This window comes from Sycon ciliatum, chromosome 7, assembly GCF_964019385.1.
Source record: "Sycon ciliatum chromosome 7, ocSycCili1.1, whole genome shotgun sequence".
Taxonomy (NCBI): domain Eukaryota; kingdom Metazoa; phylum Porifera; class Calcarea; order Leucosolenida; family Sycettidae; genus Sycon; species Sycon ciliatum.
Genome location: NC_088649.1, coordinates 6,242,535 through 6,258,169, shown reverse-complemented (window position 1 = coordinate 6,258,169; position 15,635 = coordinate 6,242,535). Strand labels below are relative to the sequence as shown.

The 15,635-nt window shown below is 46.5% G+C and overlaps 1 protein-coding gene across 1 annotated transcript in view; it reads left to right on the top strand.

Annotated features, from left to right (window-relative positions):
• LOC135820830 (uncharacterized) overlaps positions 1 to 15,635 on the top strand; it is a 58,123-nt gene that overhangs the window by 38,684 nt on the left and 3,804 nt on the right. Inside the window, exons 15-20 of the mRNA XM_065333869.1 lie at positions 1,432 to 1,452; positions 2,790 to 2,810; positions 4,623 to 4,643; positions 5,064 to 5,084; positions 12,733 to 12,753; positions 14,043 to 14,063. Coding sequence (XP_065189941.1) covers positions 1,432 to 1,452; positions 2,790 to 2,810; positions 4,623 to 4,643; positions 5,064 to 5,084; positions 12,733 to 12,753; positions 14,043 to 14,063 — 126 coding nt within the window. The remainder of the gene's footprint in view (positions 1 to 1,431; positions 1,453 to 2,789; positions 2,811 to 4,622; positions 4,644 to 5,063; positions 5,085 to 12,732; positions 12,754 to 14,042; positions 14,064 to 15,635) is intronic.

The following is a 15,635-nucleotide window of genomic DNA, read 5'->3' as shown; positions in this document are numbered from 1 at the left end:
TCCCACCAGCCCACCAGGCAGACCGTGGCTCACCATGATCGGACGCCCCCCCCCCCCCCTAGGTGAATGAAGAGACCCTTGTGCCAAAACCGTCACAAATACAAAACAACACGCTCACAGAAAGATTGCCACCCGGACCGTCAACGAGACTCTCGGAAGCATGTCACACCACTGGGCGACAGCCATTCCACATGATCGGTGGGGCAACACCATGAACACGGCGGACCACTAAAACGCTCGACACAAAACATGAATACTAGTAAAACGAAAAAGAAAGCACTTGTACTTGAAACTGGAAACGATGGAGTGTCACCACATGGAGTAAATGGATGGGGACATCTACCAAACCAATCGATTGACACAGGATCGGAGCAATCCGACCACAACGCAACCATGTGCACCAGTGCACAACACAGGGCGAGTAAGCAAACACGAGCAAAGCTACCCATGGCCATGCTGACTACCAAGCAACACGATGAGCATGCACGACAGCACGGACAACAGAGAAGGTGTGAAAACACAGTGCACACGACCACTCGAACAGCTAGAGGCCGGAGGGCGACAATGTACACTGGTTCAAAACACCGCACACACAACGTGGGCCACAATCATGTACTAACAGGAGCGAGGCTCGAACGAGGTACTTGTACACAAGAGAACAACACGGGACTTCAATGCCACGAAGCGAAACAATTATTTTGAAAATCCCAAATCGAAGACTAGTACAAGGAGAACTACGTACAAGGTACAAAACATTACGCAGGGCAGACAAAACAGGCTCACCTGAGTAGGAGCTCCGACGTCAGGGTTGAGCAGATGGAGCAAAGCGGAGCCATGGCGAGGACGCGTGGAGAAGGCAAGATTTAAAGCCACGGCGAAAACAAAAACGATCTCAGGGTCGTGGAGAACGATGCCACTAGCTGGGCGCCAATTGTCGCCGGGGTTTTTTATTCCTCGGCGGCTATCGTGCGAGGATTATAAAAAACCCCGACGACACAACCATAATAATAATTATTATGAATGTAAGACTGTCCGGGCCTGGCGAAGTGGTCTGTAGTACCAGGCTGGTCGCTAGTCACGGTGGTCTTTAGTTACAGGTTTTACTGTAGTACCAGGCTGGTCGCTAGTCACGGTGGTCTGTAGTACCAGGCTGGTCGCTAGTCAGGGTGGTCTTTAGTTACAGGTTTTACTGTACATCATGCACTGTCCAAGAACCTCTCTGACGACCATAGGGGCCGTAAGGGCTTTGGCGCTGATTTCGGCTCACGGGTTTGATTTCTTTGTCCACGACGATGTCATAGGCATACCTACATGTATATACATATTGTAGTGTTGTAAGGTTTGTTGCTTACCAATGACTTTCATCTTCTTCTTTTTGTGTTCCATGACTGGAATCATCCCCTAAATTGTGGACTGCGGTGAATTTTGCAGGTCTCAGAATTCATAGAACTCGTAAGTAACTAAAAGTGATGCGGTTCTTTGATATCTATTTTATTCTGCTTGGTCACAATTAGTAGCTGTCAGAGGAAGGGACCTTATATAGGTGTGTGTGTTGGTCTTCTTGTGTCAAGCTGATAAGAAGCATATTTTTTCGTTTCGGGAGAATGAAGTTGAATACACCACTGCAGCTGTACTTATGGTTGATATATATGGTGGTAAAGACACACCTGGCAATATGGCGGTAAACGCACGCCTGCCCACACACGCTCTCTAGGCTGCATTCCATTGTCAACGACTGTAGATCAATAGCCAGTTGAGTCTCTCTCCCCTCTCACGGGGAGACCCACGTGACCAGTTTTCGCAGTGAGCAACAAGTACAAGTACAAGTACAAGTGTGTGTGTTTGTGTATGTGTTTGTATATATATAATATGTGTGTGTGTGTGTCTGTCTGTGTGTGTGTGTGTGCGTGTGTGTGTGTCTGTGTGTGTGTGTGTGTGTGCGTGTGTGTATGTGTGTGTGTGTGTGTGTGTAGTGTTTGTGTGTGCGTGTGTGCGTTTGTGTGCGTGCCCGCGCATGCGTGCGTGCTATATGCCTGTGAACAATACATTTTGTTCTATGGTTGAATGTGGTGACTACGCACATGGAGTTGCTTGTTGATTTTTATTGCATAATGCACACATGTATCCAAGGTGGGTTTATTAGTGAATGCTAGTGTTTGGTTTCTTTAGTAGAACACTGTAAGTACAGTCGTGGTCAAAGAAATCCAACCAAACTATTCAAAAGTAGCGCAGTACATGTATATCCATTTCAATTACAGTAAAACCTGTGACTAACGACCACCTCTTGGGGCCAGAGAAAGCGGTCTTTAGTGGCAGGTGGTCCTTGGTTAGAGGTTTGCACGGCACAACCATAATATGAATGTCAGACTGTCCGTGCCTGGCGAAGTGGTCTGTAGTACCAGACTGGTCGCTAGTCACGGTGGTCTTTAGTTACAGGTTTTACTGTAGTACCAGACTGGTCGCTAGTCACGGTGGTCTTTAGTTACAGGTTTTACTGTAGTACCAGGCTGGTCGCTAGTCACGGTGGTCTTTAGTTACAGGTTTTACTGTACATCATGCACTGTCCAAGAACCTCTCTGACGACCATAGGGGGCCGTAAGGGCTTTGGCGCTGATTTCGGCTCACGGGTTTGATTTCTTTGTCCACGACGATGTCATAGGCATACCTACATGTATATACATATTGTAGTGTTGTAAGGTTTGTTGCTTACCAATGACTTTCATCTTCTTCTTTTTGTGTTCCATGACTGGGATCATCGGCTAAATTGTGGCCTGCGGTGAATTTTGCAGATCTCAAAATTAGGAAGAATCGTAAGTAACTAGGAGTGATGCGGTTCTTTGATATCTGTTTTATTCTGCTTGGTCACAATAATTATTAGTAGCTGTCAGAGGAAGGGACCTTATATAGGTGTGTGTGTTGGTCTTCTTGTGTCAAGCTGATAAGAAGAATATCTTTTCGTTTCGGGCGAATGACGTTGAAGACACCACTGCAGCTGTACTTATGGTTGATAAATATGGTGGTAAAGACACACCTGGCAATATGGCGGTAAACACACGCCTGCCCACACACACTCTCTAGGCTGCATTCCTTTGTCAACGACTGTAAATCAATAGCCAGTTGAGTCATCTTTCCAAGATTCCTTTTGAGTCTCTCTCCCCTCTCACGGGGAGACCCATGTGACCAGTTTTGGCAGTGAGCAACAAGTACAAGTACAAGTATAAGTGTGTTTGTGTGTGTGTGTGTGTGTTTGTGTATGTGTTTGTATATGTGTGTGTGTGTGTGTGTGTGTGTGTGTGTGTGTGTGTGTGTGTGTGTGTGTGTGTGTGTGTGCGCGCGCGTGTGTGTGTGTGTGCATGTGTGTATGTGTGTGTGTGTGTGTAGTGTGTGTGTGTGCGTGTGTGCGTGTGTGCGTTTGTGTGCGTGCCCGAGCATGCGTGCGTGCTATATGCCTGTGAACTTTAAATTTTGTTCTATGGTTGAATGTGGTGACTACGCAGATGGAGTTGCTTGTTGATTTTTATTGCATAATGCAGACATGTATCCAAGGTGGGTTTATTAGTGAATGCTAGTGTTTAGTTTCTTTAGTAGAACACTGTAAGTACAGTCGTGGCCAAAGAAATCCAACCAAACTGTTCAAAAGTAGCGCAGCATATCCATTTGAAATACAGTAAAACCTGTGACTAACGACCACCTCTTGGGGCCAGAGAAAGCGGTCTTTAGTGGCAGGTGGTCCTTAGTTAGAGGTTTGCACCGCACAACCATAATATGAATGTAAGACTGTCCGTGCCTGGCGAAGTGGTCTGTAGTACCAGGCCGGTCGCTAGTCACGGTGGTCTTTAGTTACAGGTTTTACTGTAGTACCAGACTGGTCACTAGTCACGGTGGTCTGTAGTACCAGGCTGGTCGCTAGTCACAGTGGTCTGTAGAAGCAGACTGGTCGCTAGTCACGGTGGTCTGTAGTACCAGACTGGTCGCTAGTCACGGTGGTCTGTAGTACCAGACTGGTCGCTAGTCACGGTGGTCTGTAGTACCAGACTGGTCGCTAGTCACGGTGGTCTGTAGTACCAGACTGGTCGCTAGTCACGGTGGTCTGTAGTACCAGACTGGTCGCTAGTCACGGTGGTCTGTAGTACCAGACTGGTCGCTAGTCACGGTGGTCTGTAGTACCAGACTGGTCGCTAGTCACGGTGGTCTGTAGTACCAGGCTGGTCGCTAGTCAGGGTGGTCTGTAGTACCAGACTGGTCGCTAGTCAGGGTGGTCTGTAGTACCAGGCTGGTCGCTAGTCAGGGTGGTCTGTAGTACCAGACTGGTCGCTAGTCAGGGTGGTCTGTAGTACCAGACTGGTCGCTAGTCAGGGTGGTCTTTAGTTACAGGTTTTACTGTATATCATGCACTGTCCAAGAACCTCTCTGACGACCATAGGGGCCGTAAGGGCTTTGGCGCTGATTTCGGCTCACGGGTTTGATTTCTTTGTCCACGACGATGTCATAGGCATACCTACATGTATATACATGTTGTAGTGTTGTAAGGTTTGTTGCTTACCAATGACTTTCATCCTCTTCTTTTTGTGTTCCATGACTGGGATCATCGGCTAAATTGTGGCCTGCGGTGAATTTTGCAGGGCTCAAGAATAAAGGAACTCGTAAGTAACGAGAAGTGATGCGTTTTTGGATATCTGTTTTGTTCTGCTTGTTCACAATTAGTAGCTGTCAGAGGAAGGGACCTTATACAGGTGTGTGTTAGTCTTCTTGTGTCAAGCTGATAAGAAGCATATCTTTTCGTTTCGGGAGAATGAGGTTGAAGAATCCACTGCAGCTGTACTTATGGTTTATACGTATGGTGGTAAAGACACACCTGGCAATATGGCGGTACACACACGTCTGCGCACACACGCTCTCTAGGCTGCATTCCTTTGTCAACGACTGTAAATCAGAAGCATATCTACATGTGCATGCATATTATGCTGTTGTAAGGTTTTCTGCTTACCAATGACTTTCATATTCTTCCTTGTGCTCTATGACTGGCATCATCGGCTAAATTGTGGGTGCGGTGAATTTTGCAGACCTCAGTGGATGAATCACGGGTAAGTAACTAAGAGTGACGCGCTTCTTTGATATCTGTTTTGTTCTGCTTTGTCACAATTAGTAGCTGCCAGAGGAAGGGATATGATATGCAGGGATGAATTTACTGTCATATTTTCGCATAGCAGTTTGTGCTATACGAAATCACAATTGTGTAGCAGTCTTTGATTTTGATTAGCATTTTTCTTTGAAGGTCGAGTGTTTACCACATTGTCCTTGTTGAGAGTGCTGCATGAAAGCCCATTTGCAAAAAAAAGACTGAAGCATACACACGTTCACGCAGATTGAGAGTACCTGCACCACCTACACTGCGCCGCATGCATGTTACTTGACAGTGCAGGCTAGGCATGGATAGTCTATGTATCGCAATTTTCTGCTAGTCATGGTGAGTTTTGAGTAGCAGTAGATCGATTTTGCATCGCAAACTGCGATGCGATACAGGATAAAATCATCCCTGATATGGGTGTGTATTGGTCTTCTTGTGTCCAGTTGATAAGAAGCATGTCTTTTCGTTAAATTATTATGAAATGACGAGGCACTTGCAGCTTTGAACGCTTTTGCTTATTCCTTTGTGTGTGTGTGTGTGTGTGTGTGTGTGTGTGTGTGTGTTTGTGCGTGTGTGTGTGTGTGTGTGTGTGTGTGTGTGTGTGTGTGTGTGTGCGTACGTGCGTGCGTGCATGCGTGCGTGGGAGGGTGTAACAGGTGTATTTATCCTAAAATACTCTGTAATAAGGCTTCCTGCCATGAAACTATAACTTGGACCTATCCTCTGGGAGTGTCTTGGGGACTGTTTAGCCAGGGCAGCTAACATGTATGTGTGCGTGTTTTATTTGTGAGATCCACTCTGATTTAGCTGTCCACACTCGTAGCAAGCATTGCCTTCACCAGGGGCAGGGGTAACTGCAGTTGGATCCCGGGACGGACACTCTGATGCCGTCAATTCTTTTCGGCACCTTGTCCTCACCCACTTAGGGGCCGTCCGGGGTTACCAATAGTTTTTGCAAAACGAATTTTTTTAGTATTTTTCAGCACCCACCCACCCACCTATCTTTTCTGCAGGTAAAACGAATTCGAATAAAATATTGATGTCAATTTTCGGCACCCAGAAGTAATTGAGCATTCTCCATCCGCATTTAATAGTTATTTTCAAAAAGAAACTCCTTCAAACCCACCCACTTCCAAGCGAGAACTTTTCGTTTTGAAAATACTATTTGTAACCTTGGACGGCACGACGTACGTTTCGCCGTATGGTACGTTTCGCCGTATCGCCGTACTTGTTTTGTAGTCAACTAGTCCATCACAATGTCATTCATGAGGAGTACTGTAGGAGTTTGGCTTTCGGCTTGTACAATTCGTTTTCGCAAAGCTTCCCTTTCTTTACTTATCTTTGATATTTATGACCCACCCAAGTTGGGTGGTGTGCTGCTTTGCTGCTTCGAATTGTAGTTAGACCGCTTTGTCAAATATCGTACTGGTCTCGTCATCGTCCAGTAACAATCGACATTCTTTGTTCCGTTGGGACTGTGGCTTTTGCTCGTTTTCGTTGCGCTTGCCTTCCCCTCTTTGGTCTTTCCATAACCTTGAACCTTCCAAGTTGGAAGGCTGTCGGTTAGCGCTACGGAGATGTGTTGAAGTTAGGTGTCAGGACGTCGAATGTCTCAGTACTCTGTCAGTTTTGTGCCTAGTTATTGCGCTTTCTGACTGTATATAGTATCATGTTACAGTGATGGAGAGTTACTCTTAACTCGTATCCATATGTCCTTTTCTCTTTTACATTTATTTATGGCTCAACATCCGAGTTTCAAATTATAGAGATACTTTTTCTTTCTTTATCTATATAGTTATGTGTTTGTTTTTTTTTCAAATTTATAACATTCCCTGTACTACTGTAAAACCGGAAAGTCTAACGACCAAAAAGTTTAACGTATTTGTATTTTTGGCATGATAACGTTCAGAAAGTTTAACGATGGCTAGCTGGCGACCCATCTGCATGTGCATCTTTACACAGACATCTAGAGATAACGTTTTTTTTTCAATTAACGAAAAATAATTGTTCGTTAAAACGTTAGACTTTGTGACTCGTTAGACTTTCCAATTTTACAGTATCCTGAAGAGAAGGGAAAGAAAACGTTTGATAGAAAGGAAGTGTCTACTGAATTGTGTGGATTTGAGTCGTTGCATGCGAATACTGATTACGAAACTGTTTTTTCACCGCCTCCAAACCAGTACCGCTTGAATAATAATAATGATAAATTTACAGAGACGCTCGATTTCCAGCGTGACAAACCCCTCATGAACACCATAGGTATAGAGCAGGGAGCGATGCCGAGTGGAAAGTTCGATGGACTTCTTGTGTGCCCTCGATGGCAGTCGTGAGTCAGTCAAGTGTCAGGTCAGGTCGGCGGGAAAAGTGTCAACTCTGGTGTGGGGAGCAACCAACTTCCTTAGAAAGAAACATGTAGCAAAATATGAGCCACACACTACATGTACTAAACACAGTTAATTGTATAGCCGGTGGTATCGTGGATTGAAAGTTCTAGAAGCAGTCTACATTCGCATTCGTGCTCCCAATCTTTGTAAACATAAAAGAAAATGTCATCACGCTTACACTCTTCCAGTAAATTCGCACTCACTCACCCTTGCACATGCATGTACATTCTCACACTGCACTTGCTGTATTTCCTATCATTTCTCATTTGTACAGTTTTTATTACCAGTGCAATTTTCCGAAGTTTGTGCTATTTTTCTTACAATTCTTGTATCCTGTTGGTTTGCACACTGGAGATGTGTTTTAACCCTTTACCAGCCGTACATAGGGCGAATGCGTCGAATTCGACGCATTCGTTTTTCGCTCTGTAAATCATGGTCTTTTACCGCACCGCACTCGGGAAAATCCCAAACTACTGCTGAAAACCTAAGAAATCACCTACCATCGAGAAAACCGTGTGCTGCACATCATTTTTTTTCGAGAAAATCACGATTGGATGCGCACCTTCATAATAGGCGTTTCACACTCACGTCTTTATTCACGTCTTCGTCTTCGTTGCCTAGGCGATCCCGGGGAATCCCCAAAACGTGAGCTGAAGACTTCAAAACGCAGACGCGGCCCTATGGGCAGAGTCTTCGGCCACGTCTTCGTCTTTTTTGTCGTCTATTCTTCACCTACAAAAGCGAAATAATGATGACCACAAAACTAAAACTGAGAACTGTTTGGTCTTCCTCAAGGCTGGCTGGTACATGGTGTGGAAACTACAGAACTGCCCAAGATTTTTTTATTTTGAATATACTCGCATGCCGTTATTTTTTTTGCCCGTGGACTGCTAAAAATGTTGCTGATTGTTGGCAAAACGATGTGTTCGATGTGTGTGTGAATCGACTTGTGCAGAAAGTCGACGTTTTGGCTGAAAACGACGTCACAGAAAGACGCGAGTGTGAAACGGCTATAAAAGCGCATCGTGCGCGTACTTTGGCACTTTTTGCAAAATACTGAAAATTTGAAGAAGAAGCTATCATGGCCAGGCGCCTGGACGCGCAGTCTGCTGTCGATTTATTGTTTACGCTTCCATCTGAAGATGACAGCTGCTCTTCCAGTGAGTCTGCTGCTGATTCCAGTGGCCCTGAGAGCGGGAATAGCTCGGACAAGCAAGCTGAACTTGAATCTGAAGACTTCAATTTTGAATTTTTTCAACCAGATGATGATGGCAATCGAGGCGAGTCTGCGAGTGCTCTGGAGGAAAGCAGTGGAACGGATGATGGCGATGAGGACTATGGTGTGGCCCATGGACAAGGAGCAGCGGCAGCAAGAGGATGAGGACGAGGACGTGCTGCCAGATTCCACCCATACACACGTGGTGCTTCACGTGGAACACGAAGAAATAGAGGAGCCACATGAGCTCCGCGTGGTCGTGGACGTGGACGAGGTGCAGGCGCTGCTGTGAACATGGCTGAGTGGGATAGAACTGATCCAGCTCGCCAACCTGCTGAGTTCTTGCCATCCCGAACCAAGGGACTACATCTACCTGAAAATGTTGAACCTGAGAACGAGTTAGATTTTGTTCAATTTATTTTTCTCCGAAGATGTGATGGATTCTCTGGTGAACTTTACTAATCAGTATGCATGGCAGCACATTCTGTCCAAGCCATCATACGCACAGGACGATGGCAGTTAGCAGGAAACCAGCACTGACGAACCACGCCGTTTCTTAGCTCTACTACTCTACTTCGGTATACTACGCTTACCTGATGTAGAGAAGTATTGGAGTACGCGCACACTATATGATGGCCTGTGGGCACGTGAAATGCCCACCCGTCTGCGATTTCGTTCCATCCGTGCGTTCTTTCAATGTCCCATTCGGCCGACCTGGATGATCGACTGCAAAAAGTCCGTTACCTTCACGATGTCTTCCGTGCTAAATCCATGCAGTTTTGGCAGCCCGGCCAACAGGAGTCGCACGATGAGAGAATGATATGATTTAAGGGTCGCCAGGGCATGAAGGTGTATGTGAAAAATAAACCAGTCAAATGGGGATTCAAATCTTACACACTCTGCGACTCCAACACAGCCTACAACTGCAATTTCGAGATGCACACCGGTGGTGCAATGGATGTCAGTCAACATAGCCTTACGCACGACCTCGTCATGCGACTCATGACTCCGTACCTGAAGCAAGGCTATCAGCTTTTGACCGCCAACTACTATACGTCCCACAGCCTTGCTCAAGCACTGAAGGCCAATGCCTCTGAGCTAGTCGGAACAGTGCGCAGTAACTGACGTGGACTTCCTGATCGCCTGAAAAGCACGAAACAGTTCGAGAAAAAAGGACCGTCGGGAGACATGCGCTGTGAGCGTGACGGCGACATCGTTTATGTGCAGTGGTTGGACAAAAGAGTTGTAACTGTGCTGTCCACCATGCACTCTGCCACTGAGTACAGAGAGAAAACAAGAAAAGAAGAGTCAACGGAGAGTTACAGGACGTGACATGTCGCAAGCCGGTTGCCATCGAACATTACAACGCAAACATGGGAGGAGTTGATATAATTATTTGATCAACTGGCTAGTAGCTACCGTATTCTCCGCAGATCAAAGAAGTTCAACAAAGTGATATTCTATGAGCTCCTCAAGATAGCCACCATCAATGCCTATAAACTGTTTGCTGCTTGGAGAGAAGCCAATCCAGGTGCAATCAAGAGGCCCGTGCGCTATTCGCAATATGAGTTTCGAGAGCAGCTGGTTAGTCAACTCGTCAATCTTCCAATGCATTCAGTACCACCAGCTCTGGAGCGTGCTATACCAGCACCAGCAGCTGACTACAGACAAGTGCACTCTGTACACATTCCAGACTGTGCTGGTGAGTCTGGAAGAGCCAACTGTGTTGTCTGCTGGAAGCAGGATCGCAAGAGAAGCAAGACTGCTTTCTTCTGCTCTAACTGCACAAACAAAGAAGGTCATCCGGTGCACCCGTGCATTGGAAAAGGCAATAAGTGCTTCATGGTGTGGAAAAAACAGTAGTATAAAAGAAGGAAGTAAAGCACGATACCTAGTGCAGTGCTGCCAAACCGTCCGATTTTTCGGACAGTGTCCGATTTTTGAAGGCTCTTCCGAAAACCGGTCCGAAAAGGAAAACGTCCGAAAAGCAGCCAAAATGTTGGAGATCATTACTTTTCTATGCAGAAGTCCTGTACTTTCACTTTTCAGCGCAACTGAAGGCACAAATCATCTGACAGCACAGGAGTTGTCCGGAAAACCATCACGCAGCCGATGGGGCTACAAAAACTCCCAGAGACACACACAGAAAGAAAGAAACACGGATTGACGCAAACATCTCAGCAATACCAGGAGCCAAAATTCAGACAAAAAAACACAAGAAGGAACGGCAGAACAGCAACGTTGAACACGCCTACGGATACAGGGGCAGTCTATCCATGAGGACACCAGATAGCACACAAACAAACCGGTCACCAATACGCAAACAAAATTTAACATGGAAAAACCACAGGGCGCTACCCTGAATAACCACAGGCCTCTAACCTGAAAAACGCACAGGCCTCGAACCTGAAAAAACCCACAGGGATTGAACCTGAATATCACGCGTGAAACACATCCGCTCACGAAACACAAAAAAAACACCGTCCTGAACCCTACTGGGACGCACAAAGGCCAGCCAGCAAAACACGGAAACCGAACACCCGCAAGGCGAACCGATACAAATAAGCGCTGGATCCCACCAGCCCACCAGGCAGACCGTGGCTCACCATGATCGGACGCCCCCCCCCCCCCCTAGGTGAATGAAGAGACCCTTGTGCCAAAACCGTCACAAATACAAAACAACACGCTCACAGAAAGATTGCCACCCGGACCGTCAACGAGACTCTCGGAAGCATGTCACACCACTGGGCGACAGCCATTCCACATGATCGGTGGGGCAACACCATGAACACGGCGGACCACTAAAACGCTCGACACAAAACATGAATACTAGTAAAACGAAAAAGAAAGCACTTGTACTTGAAACTGGAAACGATGGAGTGTCACCACATGGAGTAAATGGATGGGGACATCTACCAAACCAATCGATTGACACAGGATCGGAGCAATCCGACCACAACGCAACCATGTGCACCAGTGCACAACACAGGGCGAGTAAGCAAACACGAGCAAAGCTACCCATGGCCATGCTGACTACCAAGCAACACGATGAGCATGCACGACAGCACGGACAACAGAGAAGGTGTGAAAACACAGTGCACACGACCACTCGAACAGCTAGAGGCCGGAGGGCGACAATGTACACTGGTTCAAAACACCGCACACACAACGTGGGCCACAATCATGTACTAACAGGAGCGAGGCTCGAACGAGGTACTTGTACACAAGAGAACAACACGGGACTTCAATGCCACGAAGCGAAACAATTATTTTGAAAATCCCAAATCGAAGACTAGTACAAGGAGAACTACGTACAAGGTACAAAACATTACGCAGGGCAGACAAAACAGGCTCACCTGAGTAGGAGCTCCGACGTCAGGGTTGAGCAGATGGAGCAAAGCGGAGCCATGGCGAGGACGCGTGGAGAAGGCAAGATTTAAAGCCACGGCGAAAACAAAAACGATCTCAGGGTCGTGGAGAACGATGCCACTAGCTGGGCGCCAATTGTCGCCGGGGGTTTTTATTCCTCGGCGGCTATCGTGCGAGGATTATAAAAAACCCCGACGACACAACCATAATAATAATTATTATGAATGTAAGACTGTCCGGGCCTGGCGAAGTGGTCTGTAGTACCAGGCTGGTCGCTAGTCACGGTGGTCTTTAGTTACAGGTTTTACTGTAGTACCAGGCTGGTCGCTAGTCACGGTGGTCTGTAGTACCAGGCTGGTCGCTAGTCAGGGTGGTCTTTAGTTACAGGTTTTACTGTACATCATGCACTGTCCAAGAACCTCTCTGACGACCATAGGGGCCGTAAGGGCTTTGGCGCTGATTTCGGCTCACGGGTTTGATTTCTTTGTCCACGACGATGTCATAGGCATACCTACATGTATATACATATTGTAGTGTTGTAAGGTTTGTTGCTTACCAATGACTTTCATCTTCTTCTTTTTGTGTTCCATGACTGGAATCATCCCCTAAATTGTGGACTGCGGTGAATTTTGCAGGTCTCAGAATTCATAGAACTCGTAAGTAACTAAAAGTGATGCGGTTCTTTGATATCTATTTTATTCTGCTTGGTCACAATTAGTAGCTGTCAGAGGAAGGGACCTTATATAGGTGTGTGTGTTGGTCTTCTTGTGTCAAGCTGATAAGAAGCATATTTTTTCGTTTCGGGAGAATGAAGTTGAATACACCACTGCAGCTGTACTTATGGTTGATATATATGGTGGTAAAGACACACCTGGCAATATGGCGGTAAACGCACGCCTGCCCACACACGCTCTCTAGGCTGCATTCCATTGTCAACGACTGTAGATCAATAGCCAGTTGAGTCTCTCTCCCCTCTCACGGGGAGACCCACGTGACCAGTTTTCGCAGTGAGCAACAAGTACAAGTACAAGTACAAGTGTGTGTGTTTGTGTATGTGTTTGTATATATATAATATGTGTGTGTGTGTGTCTGTCTGTGTGTGTGTGTGTGTGTGTGTGCGTGTGTGTGTGTCTGTGTGTGTGTGTGTGTGTGCGTGTGTGTATGTGTGTGTGTGTGTGTAGTGTTTGTGTGTGCGTGTGTGCGTTTGTGTGCGTGCCCGCGCATGCGTGCGTGCTATATGCCTGTGAACAATACATTTTGTTCTATGGTTGAATGTGGTGACTACGCACATGGAGTTGCTTGTTGATTTTTATTGCATAATGCACACATGTATCCAAAGTGGGTTTATTAGTGAATGCTAGTGTTTGGTTTCTTTAGTAGAACACTGTAAGTACAGTCGTGGTCAAAGAAATCCAACCAAACTATTCAAAAGTAGCGCAGTACATGTATATCCATTTCAATTACAGTAAAACCTGTGACTAACGACCACCTCTTGGGGCCAGAGAAAGCGGTCTTTAGTGGCAGGTGGTCCTTGGTTAGAGGTTTGCACGGCACAACCATAATATGAATGTCAGACTGTCCGTGCCTGGCGAAGTGGTCTGTAGTACCAGACTGGTCGCTAGTCACGGTGGTCTTTAGTTACAGGTTTTACTGTAGTACCAGGCTGGTCGCTAGTCACGGTGGTCTTTAGTTACAGGTTTTACTGTACATCATGCACTGTCCAAGAACCTCTCTGACGACCATAGGGGGCCGTAAGGGCTTTGGCGCTGATTTCGGCTCACGGGTTTGATTTCTTTGTCCACGACGATGTCATAGGCATACCTACATGTATATACATATTGTAGTGTTGTAAGGTTTGTTGCTTACCAATGACTTTCATCTTCTTCTTTTTGTGTTCCATGACTGGGATCATCGGCTAAATTGTGGCCTGCGGTGAATTTTGCAGATCTCAAAATTAGGAAGAATCGTAAGTAACTAGGAGTGATGCGGTTCTTTGATATCTGTTTTATTCTGCTTGGTCACAATAATTATTAGTAGCTGTCAGAGGAAGGGACCTTATATAGGTGTGTGTGTTGGTCTTCTTGTGTCAAGCTGATAAGAAGCATATCTTTTCGTTTCGGGCGAATGACGTTGAAGACACCACTGCAGCTGTACTTATGGTTGATAAATATGGTGGTAAAGACACACCTGGCAATATGGCGGTAAACACACGCCTGCCCACACACACTCTCTAGGCTGCATTCCTTTGTCAACGACTGTAAATCAATAGCCAGTTGAGTCATCTTTCCAAGATTCCTTTTGAGTCTCTCTCCCCTCTCACGGGGAGACCCATGTGACCAGTTTTGGCAGTGAGCAACAAGTACAAGTACAAGTATAAGTGTGTTTGTGTGTGTGTGTGTGTGTTTGTGTATGTGTTTGTATATGTGTGTGTGTGTGTGTGTGTGTGTGTGTGTGTGTGTGTGTGCGCGCGCGTGTGTGTGTGTGTGTGCATGTGTGTATGTGTGTGTGTGTGTGTAGTGTGTGTGTGTGCGTGTGTGCGTGTGTGCGTTTGTGTGCGTGCCCGAGCATGCGTGCGTGCTATATGCCTGTGAACTTTAAATTTTGTTCTATGGTTGAATGTGGTGACTACGCAGATGGAGTTGCTTGTTGATTTTTATTGCATAATGCACACATGTATCCAAGGTGGGTTTATTAGTGAATGCTAGTGTTTTGTTTCTTTAGTAGAACACTGTAAGTACAGTCGTGGTCAAAGAAATCCAACCAAACTATTCAAAAGTAGCGCAGCATATCCATTTGAAATACAGTAAAACCTGTGACTAACGACCACCTCTTGGGGCCAGAGAAAGCGGTCTTTAGTGGCAGGTGGTCCTTAGTTAGAGGTTTGCACCGCACAACCATAATATGAATGTAAGACTGTCCGTGCCTGGCGAAGTGGTCTGTAGTACCAGGCCGGTCGCTAGTCACGGTGGTCTTTAGTTACAGGTTTTACTGTAGTACCAGACTGGTCACTAGTCACGGTGGTCTGTAGTACCAGGCTGGTCGCTAGTCACAGTGGTCTGTAGAAGCAGACTGGTCGCTAGTCACGGTGGTCTGTAGTACCAGACTGGTCGCTAGTCACGGTGGTCTGTAGTACCAGACTGGTCGCTAGTCACGGTGGTCTGTAGTACCAGACTGGTCGCTAGTCACGGTGGTCTGTAGTACCAGACTGGTCGCTAGTCACGGTGGTCTGTAGTACCAGACTGGTCGCTAGTCACGGTGGTCTGTAGTACCAGACTGGTCGCTAGTCACGGTGGTCTGTAGTACCAGACTGGTCGCTAGTCACGGTGGTCTGTAGTACCAGGCTGGTCGCTAGTCAGGGTGGTCTGTAGTACCAGACTGGTCGCTAGTCAGGGTGGTCTGTAGTACCAGGCTGGTCGCTAGTCAGGGTGGTCTGTAGTACCAGACTGGTCGCTAGTCACGGTGGTCTGTAGTACCAGGCTGGTCGCTAGTCAGGGTGGTCTTTAGTTACAGGTTTTACTGTACATCATGCACTGTCCAA